The following is a 9,389-nucleotide window of genomic DNA, read 5'->3' as shown; positions in this document are numbered from 1 at the left end:
GACTGACTGTCGGGATTTGCAGTCGTCATGGAAGAAACCATCGTTGAGGCTCGCTCTCTGCCATCACACTGGTCCGCTCAATGGGCCGAACTACATGCTCTAATCCAGGCCCTCCAGCTGTCAAAAGGTAAGAAGACAAACATTTACACAGACTCCAGGCATGCTTTTGCCACACTACAGGGCTCTGTATAAGGAGAGAGGCCTTTGACAGTGCATGAAAAAGATATTAAAAATAAGGAAGAAATTAAGACCCTATTAGATGCTGCCTGGGAACCAGAAAGGGTTGCAGTCATACACTGCTGAGGATGTCAAAAAGAGGATACCCCCCGGGCTCAGGGAACAGACTGGCAGATAAGACCGCTAAACGAGCAGCCGAGGGCTTGGGGGTGACGAGTGAAGCCCCTATTAAAGCTCTCATACGGCAGAGCTACCTGAGCTAACGCTAGACTCTCCAAATACACTGAAGCCCAAAACCAACTAGCCAAAGCAGAAGGGGCCATCCAGACTGAAAAGGGATGGTGGGAATTGCCAAGTGGCAAATTATGGGTACCGGAGGAGCTGGCACCCACTCTGGTAAGCCAAACACACCAAGCGACCCACCTAGGGAGGGTGGAAGAGCTAATTTGAAAATATTTCTCGGTTCCCCACCTCTCTTCCCTATGCAGGACAAAATCTCAGAACTGCACTGCCTGCTCACAGGTCAATGCTGCCTCTCGGCACAGACAGAAACCTCCAGGGATTCAGCTAAAAGGCATGCTGCCCTTTGAACACCTGGAAGTGGACTTCCCTGAAATGAAACCTCACCGACACCACCATTACCTGCTGGTCATATGTACGTTCTCAGGATGGGTAGAAGCTTTTCCTACCCCGACTGAAAGAGCATCAAAAGGAGCCCAGTGCCTGCTTAGGGAGATAGTTCCCAGATTTGGATTTCCTACCAGCATTGGATCAGACAATGGCCCGGCTTTCGTAGCTGATTTAGTATAACAAGTAAGCAAAACTTTAAACATCAAGTGGAAATTACATACAGCATATAGGCCCCAGAGTTCTGGGATGGTGGACGGAACCAGCCGGACACTTAAAGAGACACTCTCCAAGTGGATCTTAGAGACTGACGGTTCCTGGGTGGACTTGTTTCCAACGGCTCTGCTCAGACTCAGGATGACCCCACAGTCCCATGGCTCTTCTCCATACAAAATTGTGTATGGGAGGCCCCCTCCCATAATAAAACAGGTGTCAACAAATTTGCCTCAGGTAAGGGGAGATGAGATTTCACAGCAGATGGAACAACTGGGTAAGGTAATAAATCAGGTAACTAAGTTTGTACAAGTAAGGGTGCATTCCCCCTTGGGGAACAGATTCACGAATTTGTGCCTGGTGATCAGGTGTGGGTCAAGGACTGGAAACACGACTCCTTGGCCCTGCACTGGAAGGGTCCATATACTGTCGTTCTAAGCAGCCCTACTGCAGTTAAAGCTGCAGGCGTCACTCCCTGGATCCTCCACATGAGGGTGAAGAGAGCATACCACGAGACCCAGAGGACACCGAGCGGACTACACAACAGGACCCCACTGATCCCCGTGAAACCAAGATCATCTCAAAGAAGAAACAGAGGTGAACTCTACAATCAACTGCTGCTACAAGGATTTGCCAGTATCATCTTGAGATTATCTTGAGACTAACCCTTTCAGTAGAGAGAGGGACCTGAGCTATAATTAACGTTGAATGTTGTGTATATATTCCTGATTTATCTGGCTATATGTCAGCCACCCTAGATGACATGAAAGGTCAGGTAAAAGTTATGTCTGATGACAATCTTCCTTTTTGGACTTCGGTCCTATCTTGGGTGAAGAGTGATGGGTGGAAAACTATATTTACCATTGTTATAGTTGCCTTGATAGTTCTGCTTTGTGGACCCTTTATTTTACAATGTATTATGAACTTTGTAACTCAAAGATTGATGTCGTTCTCCCAGATTGGAGGTCGGAGAGTCAGGGTGCAATATATCCCTATGAATGATGCTCATACTATGAGTTAAGAGCATCAAGAGAGGGGAATGAAGGAGGAAACAGACAGAACAGGCTCCACCTTGAAAGCAGGAGTCCATCTTGGGCCGGACTGTGGACTTTGAGCTCTATGCCCAGTATCTATGGAAACGACAAACCAACAGGAAAACCAGGCCCCCCGACCCCCGGATGAAAGAGCCCCAGGGCTCATACCTAGACTCTCTGTTGCCTAAAAGAACACCCTAATTATCTGTGTAACCAAATAGAATAAATTCTATCATGCTTATTGGGGTATGACCACAGGCCTATTGATAATTGTCCCCTGTTAACTACCTAGGCTTAAGGCATATGAATCAGGGTTAACTTTGATTATACTTTCTTTTCCTTTGTTCAGACTAGTTTCAGGGAATTTGGGGAGGTGGGTTTGGGCACACACACCTAGGGTATATAAGGTTTTCAGAAAAACTGGTCAGGGTCCTTGGCTAAGAGGAGACTCTGCCCTGGGCCCGCAGGTGTAATAAACTGCACTCCACTATCTGCATTGTCCTTCTGAGTGAGTTTGTTTCCCGGAACACGTGGCTACAGCACTGTCCCCCACGGCGCTGAGCGACGTGAGGACAGAGCCCCGCCTGGGTCATCTCGGCCCAGAGTGGAGTGGATGACGACAGACGCTCGGTGTCCTGCATGGGGTTTGGGCCCCCAGTCTGAACCCAGGCATCTCCAAGGAGTTACAGCTTCTCACACACTTCCGCGCCCCCACCCAGAGTGAGCACAGGAGTGGGGGTGAAGCCTAGAAGCTCTAAGTCCTCCAGCCAGGAGGAGAGGCCACAGAGAGGAGGCTGGTGGGGAGGGATGGCATGTGCCCACAGGGCAGGTGGGCCTCACTAGACCTAACGGGGTCACTGGATTCATCCTCGCTGCCCGGATGGCTCGGCTGGCCTAGAACCCCTGGGTTGCCCCCCTGATGCTGTGTCCTCCTGAGAGGGGCTGGGACAGGCACGCAGGGAGACCAACAGATGTTCATGACCCAGCCATTCAGGGAGCTGTTGGGGACATTTATTCCTCAAAGGGGCAGGCCCAAGCTTTGGGCTAAGGATACCCTCCCCTCCCCCTTAGTTAGAAACACTCTCTCCTCGGGCTCTGAAGCAGCAGAGTGGGCCCCCAGCCTGCACCAGGGGCCCCCTGGAGGCCCTCAGGAGCCCCCCACAGTTGAAGGCCTGGACATGTGGTGGGTGTCATATTTTCTCACGAACACCAGCTCCCCTGGGCCAGAGATGGGCGTGCTCCCGCAGGTGTCGTACCTGGGTGGGTGTGGAGGGGAGGGGAGAGACAGAGAGGATGGTGAATGGACAGCCCAATTGAAATCTGATGGCCATGGCTTAGAGCCTGGAGTGCTGTGTCCCTAAATCTGAGAAAACGCAGCTCTGTCTCCCCCCTCTTTGTCACGACCCCGCCCCCATGGTCTCCTCCACTCCCCACACCCAGGACGCCTCCACAACAGCATCTGCGTTTCCCCTGATCAAAACCGGCCACTGGCTCTCTCTGGCCTTCAGGATACAGCTCAGCCTTGAATCAAGGCCCAGGCCTTGGTGGCAACTCTTCTGCCCCCAGACCCTCCCCACTTGCTTCCCTCCCCCTCCTCTCCAAATTCTCTTTAGGGATCAGATGTCTCTTTCCTCTAGGAAGCCTTGTGGACATCGCTTTCCCCACCAGGCCCCCGCATCTGAGTTCTAAATGAAGCCTTGAGCACTCAAGTCAAAGCTCAGCGCTTAGAGGAAAAACAATTCACCTCCATCCGCCTGGACCGTCTGCTCTGTGCCCCCACGTGCAATTCTAGCTCTTGCCACCAGGGGGCAGATGGTGTCCGCTCAGAAAATGTGGCCCCACCCACCGGCTCCACCCATCAGCGGGTGTCAGGCAGGCAGAGGGACGAGGGAAACAGGGGTCAATGAGCCCACAAGCACACATACTGGCTCTAGAACGCTGGGGATCCCTTGATCAATAACTGTTACCCCTGTTTGGCCTTCAGGGAAAACCTCTCCTGCAGAGCTAGCAATGGGGAGCAGGGTTGGAGGCCTGGATCGAGGGGAAGGGAAGAGGCGGCCCAGGTCAGGGACCCCACCCTCCCAGGGGAGCCTCGACCCTGTCCACGTACCAGGTGAAGATGAGCAGGGCGAGGAGGGCAGCGAGGAGGACGGCCAGCAGGACGGACAGGATGGCAATGATGACCACAGTGCCTGCGGTCTGGGGCCCTGGGGCAGCCTGGAGCACCTCGGCTGAGGACGCCAGGGGGTGCCACAGGTGGGTAGGGCAGGAAGGGAGGAAAGAGATCCGACCTGAGAAGAGGGACCTGGAACAGCCCCCAGACCAACAGCCTCCCAGCCCAGCCGGGAAAGAATGGGGCGGGGGCACAGGCTGGGAGAGGGGCTCTGACGGACTAGGGGCTGGCCCGTTCCTCCCAGCCCACCCCCAGGCCTCCTGTTGGCCCTGCACACCTGGCCGCATACCTTGCTGCAGGCGGGTCTCACTGGACCACTCTGTCTCAGCCATGGGTCCCCTGTCACTCATCACCAGGAACTTCACTCTGAACAGGAGATCCAGCATTGGGGGTGCGAGTCCCGGGGACCTGAAACCCTCCCACCCTGGTGCCTGTCAGTCTGTCTCCCTGACTCCCAGGACCTGGGAGGAACAGCCTGGAGCTGAAAGCGCAGCCTTAGAGTCCACCGGAAGGGGCTCTGATCCCAGTCGTGACTGTCTCCGCTGTGCGGCCTTGGGTGCATGGCCTGCCCTTTCTGGGACCCTCAGTGTTCTCACCTGGGACAGTGAGTGGAATGGGCTAGGTCCCCCAGCACAGAACATCAGTGAATCAAGTCCTGAGTGAGATGAGATGGGGCCCACTCTGACTGGATGGGGAGACCCCGCCCATGTGGTCCAGGTGGCCCATGGGGTGGGGGCTCGAGCTGGGGGCGGGGCCTCTGCTCAAGAAGACTAGACAATTCACCGCGGCCTCCCTGGTCCCCTCCTGCCATTGGCAGAACTGGAGCCACGCTCCCAGGCACCCGGGCTCAGGCCTGGACACAGGCAGGAGCCTTCCACCCCCGCCCCAGCCCAGCGCTCACCGGTAGGGGCCGGGGCCCGGAAGTGGGCGGTTGCAGCCTCTTGTCCTCGGGGAGCAGCGGGTATCGTTGCCGACGCGCAGGACCCGGAGCTGGTTGCTGGGCGGGCCGCCGGGGTAGAGAGCCCGGCTGGCCCTCAGTGTGAGGTAGTAGCCCCGCTGGGGGAAGTCGGCAGGGACCGGGGTGTCCTCCACCTTCTGTGGGGCCGTGAACTTCTGCGTGGCTGAAGGTGGCACCGAGGGTCAGACGGTGGGGGTGGCCACATCCACCTACCGCCTGCTCCCCCCAGGCTCACTTCACAGAGGGAAAAGCAAGGCCCCGGCAGCACCCACCGTTGCTGTGGGCCACCACTAGCCAGATGGCGTCAGAGTCGGAGATGCTGGGGTGGCTGAACTGGCCCCGCGGCTGCTCCAGTGTGAAGGTGGACTGGGTGAGCCTCCCTGCCAGGGTGGCACTCGAGAGCTGGGGCACGTAGCTGATGCGCTCTGGGCCGGGTGGGGGCAGAGAAAAGAGACTCAACACGATGACCAACTCCTCATAGTCTAGTCTGGAGGCTCACAGTCCGGGAAGCCCCATTCTGAGGGGGGAGTTAGGGCTTTTCCTGGGGGTTCTAATCAGGCATTAATCAGGAGGGCTTCTTGGCATCCAGCCCCTGGCCCCTGCCTTGGGAGCCTATTAGGGGTGGGCACCATTGGCGGTCAGGGGGAAGCCTTGCCCCCTGGAGTCACCAGGGTCTCAGTGAAGTACAGGGCAGATGGAGGTTCCAGAGGCCCCTCCCCAAGCTGCATAGTCAGTTGTGAGAGAGGCATCTTAGGTCTTGCTGGGGTGAGACTCAGATTTGGGGAAGCCTAAAGAAGCACAAGCTGGAATCAAGATTGCCGGGAGAAATATCAATAACCTCAGATATGGAGAGGATACCACCCTTATGACAGAAAGTGAAGAGGAACTAAAAAGCCTCTTGATGAAAGTGAAAGAGGAGAGTGAAAAAGTTGGCTTAAAACTCAACATTCAGAAAACTAAGATCATGGCATCTGGTCCCATCACTTAATGGGAAATAGATGGGGAAACAGTGTCAGACTTTATTTTTTTGGGCTCCAAAATCTCTGCAGATGGTGACTGCAGCCATGAAATGAAAAGACACTCCTTGGAAGGAAAGTTATGACCACCCTAGATAGCATATTGAAAAGCAGAGACATTGCTTTGCCAAGAAAGGTCCGTCTAGTCAAGGCTATGGTTTTTCCAGTAGTCATGTATGGTTGTGAGAGTTGGATTGTGAAGAAAGCTGAGCGCCGAAGAATCGATGCTTTTGAACTGTGGTGTTGGAGAAGACTCTTGAGAGTCCCTTGGACTGCAAGGACATCCAACCAGTCCATTCTAAAGGAGATCAGTCCCTGGGTGTTCTTTGGAAGGAATGATGCTAAAGCTGAAACTCCAGTTCTTTGGCCACCTCATGCGAAGAGTTGACTCATTGGAAAAGACTGTGATGCTGGGAGGGATTGGGGGCAGGAGGAGAAGGGGACGACAGAGGATGAGATGGCTGGATGGCATCACTGACTTGATGGACGTGAGTTTGAGTGAACTCCGGGAGTTGGTGATGGACAGGGAGGCCTGGCGTGCATTCATGGAGTCGCAAAGAGTCAGACACGACTGAGCAACTGAACTGAACTGAGCCCAAGCCCGAACCCTAGGCTGGACTCTGGCAGAGCCCAGTGACCTTGAGCTCTGACACTCTCCGGGCCTCAGTTTACCCACCTCTCGAGTCTCCCCAGCTCCACACACATGGTCCAGGTTGGTTGGTTTGATGGGAGGCGTGAATGGCTTGGTGGGGGGGGGGGGGGGTGACACAGGAAGACCCCAGGCCCAGACGTGGGGATGGGTCCTGGCTCAGAGCGCGGGGTGACCTCTCCTCACCTAGAGCTCTGCACCTCCCGCCCACCTCAGACTCCCTCCCCTTTGGGAACCTGTCCCCTTCTCAGCCTCCCACAGCCCTGTCCAGCCTTCAGGCTCTGCTCAGAGAGCTCAGAACCCCTACTTCCTCTCCGGGCCCCCTGAGGTCAGAGCTCCCCCTCCCTCCAGCCCCAATTGCTGGAGAGCTGCAGAAAGATGAGATGGGCTAGGGAAGTTTCCAGAACCCTCTTCCTCTTTTGGTTCAGTTCAGTTCAATATGATTCATTTCTATTAAATTCAGCTAAGCGCCAAAGGTTCAGGGTTAGAACCTCCCCTCTCAGAGCTCCCAGCTCTGAGGCCCAGGGCACCCTGCATACAGCAGGTACTTAATGTTCGTGCTTAACAGAGGAGAAAGGCGCAGAGCAGCAGCAATGGGGGTTGGGGGGTGTGTGTCTAAGTTCTTCCAGTTGAAGAGCCTGACAGTGAACTATGCCTGTCGCTCCCTTGCAGAGCTTCCTTTTGGAGTGTTATCCTTAAAGACTTCTTTAATTTTTTTTAATTAAAAAAAAATGTTGGGGGGCCACGCTTGCAGGATCTTAGTTCCCCACCCACCCCCTGCAGTGGAGGCACATATTCTTAACCACTGGACCGGCAGGGAAGTGCCCTGAAGTCCTCTTTAAACCTTTCCTGGGGACATGGAGGAGGGGAAGGAGGGAAGCCACTTGGTGACAACTGGGCTCGGGAGACAGGGGACGAGAAGCCCAGAGAGGCAGGAAGCGCTCCTTGCTCCCCTGTCTTGGGGGGCGGGGGCACAGGTGTCTGCCTTGTGCCCTCTTCTGGTGGGCTGTCTCCCCTGACCCATCTGGGACCCAGCCCCAGACTCAGGACTCAGACGCAGGAGGCAGCTGGGGAAGGTGGGCTCTGTCTTCCGGAAGCCTGAAGCATGGTGGGCACCACCCCCTCCTCACCCCACCCACGCTGCCCCGACCCTCACTCACCCAGGCTCATCCCCATCTGGAGGCAGGCCAGCAGCAGCAACAGTGCCATCAGCAGCGGAGACTGTCCCCTGTCAAGCCCCATGGCCAGAACAAGCGTCCAACCGTCTGTCTGTCCAAGGGTCTGTCCGCAGCATCCAGAGCCCCAGAGGCTCCGCTCCCTGTGCTGGGATGGGGCAGCCGCTTCTGGCACCTCCTGCTGCCCCTCCCAGGTGCCCCCTTCTCTCAGACAACTGGTCGGACAGGTTTAGGGGCTGAATCTGTTGGCCCTAAGGATTTGGCATCGCGAGGGAGGGGTCTGAACAGAATAATTAGCTGTGCTGCCAGACCAGCCCGGGCACCCACCCCCAACTCCAAGAGGGCCTGGCCAGGGAGGGGCCCCGGGAGGGGTCGGCAGCCCTGGGTCCAGGCAGCCCCAGTGGCAGTTCTGCCAGGCCCTGTGGAATCTCCTCATCCAAACAGTTCTCCAACCTGGCACCCAGGGCTCCCCATGGGCACCCTGTGCGGAAGGGAGTAATCCTCATTTCCTGGATGAGGCACAGAAAGCGGAAAGGGGGGCTTGTCTAAGATCACCCAGCCAGCTGGGGCAGACCCCAGAATTGGAGGATCACCCCCAAGGCAAGCCTGGGGGCATTCAGGGCACTCCCTGCTGCCTGGCCCCGGGAGGGGGCTCCCCACGGCCCCCCTGTGCGGAAGGCAGTAATCTTCATTTCCTGGATGAGGTACAGAAAGAGGAAGGGGGCTTGTCTAAGATTGCTGGGGCAGACCCCAGAACTGGAAGATCTCCCCCGCAAGGCAAGCCTAGGGTGACTCCCTGTTGCCCTCCTGCAGCCTCGCCCTGGGAGGGGCTCCCCCACATCACCCTCCCTCCTCTCCTTATCCAGGTGACCTCCTCTCTCCTTCCTCCATCTCTGGCCACTGCCAGAGCAGGACAATCCCCCCTCCAGACAGAAGGTTCTCGGCTGGGGCCCAGGGCTGGTGGGTGGAGCATGAACCGACCACCTCTCACCTGGACTGGAGTAGCCCCCCTCATGGGGTTCTCTGCTCCAAGCACAGGGACCCCACTCGGCCTAGCTCCACAGCTGACCAGAGCCACCCTCTTAAAACTCAAACTCCTTTGGGGGACACTTGAATTTTAAAAAAACAATTAATTATATTCCTTAGTCATTATAATGCATTTGATTTATATCTCTATATAATCAAATATATAATCTAGTTGATTGCCAGCCCACCTGAACTATCTTTCTTTCCCAAAATACTTAAAATGTGCAAATTGTTTATTGCAGTGAACTTGAAAAAAGGAAAATATTCCTACTGACACTATGTTATTACCTAGTAGACTTTTTTCGACCAACTGTTTACTTGGACTCGCTAGCAAATGGTCG

The 9,389-nt window shown here is 55.6% G+C and overlaps 1 protein-coding gene across 1 annotated transcript; it reads right to left on the bottom strand.

The window, feature by feature from the left end:
• Positions 1-3,040: 3,040 nt before the first annotated feature.
• UPK3BL2 (uroplakin 3B like 2) lies at positions 3,041-8,280 on the bottom strand. Its single transcript, XM_019988394.2, has 6 exons — positions 8,008-8,280; positions 5,455-5,607; positions 5,126-5,345; positions 4,514-4,590; positions 4,162-4,282; positions 3,041-3,307 (listed from the first exon to the last, which is right to left on the bottom strand). Exons 1-6 carry the CDS (start codon positions 8,087-8,089, stop codon positions 3,199-3,201), a joined length of 762 nt encoding a protein of 253 aa, XP_019843953.2. The 5' UTR covers positions 8,090-8,280; the 3' UTR covers positions 3,041-3,198.
• Between the last annotated feature and the right edge of the window lie 1,109 nt (positions 8,281-9,389).

The sequence above is a fragment of the Bos indicus genome, chromosome 25, assembly GCF_029378745.1.
Source record: "Bos indicus isolate NIAB-ARS_2022 breed Sahiwal x Tharparkar chromosome 25, NIAB-ARS_B.indTharparkar_mat_pri_1.0, whole genome shotgun sequence".
NCBI lineage: Eukaryota > Metazoa > Chordata > Mammalia > Artiodactyla > Bovidae > Bos > Bos indicus.
The sequence above is the reverse complement of the archived record's forward strand: the minus strand, read 5'-3'. Positions and strand labels throughout refer to the sequence as shown.

Bases quoted from the DNA above. Each gene is read 5' to 3' on its own strand.
- UPK3BL2 (XM_019988394.2), bottom strand. From the start codon at position 8,089: ATGGGGCTTGACAGGGGACAGTCTCCGCTGCTGATGGCACTGTTGCTG. The intron at 4,283-4,513 runs GTATGCGGCCAG...TGGCGTCCTCAG, and splicing joins TGAGACCCGCCTGCAGCAAG to CCGAGGTGCTCCAGGCTGCC. The intron at 3,308-4,161 runs GTACGTGGACAG...ACACCCACCCAG, and splicing joins GCCCTGCTCATCTTCACCTG to GTACGACACCTGCGGGAGCA.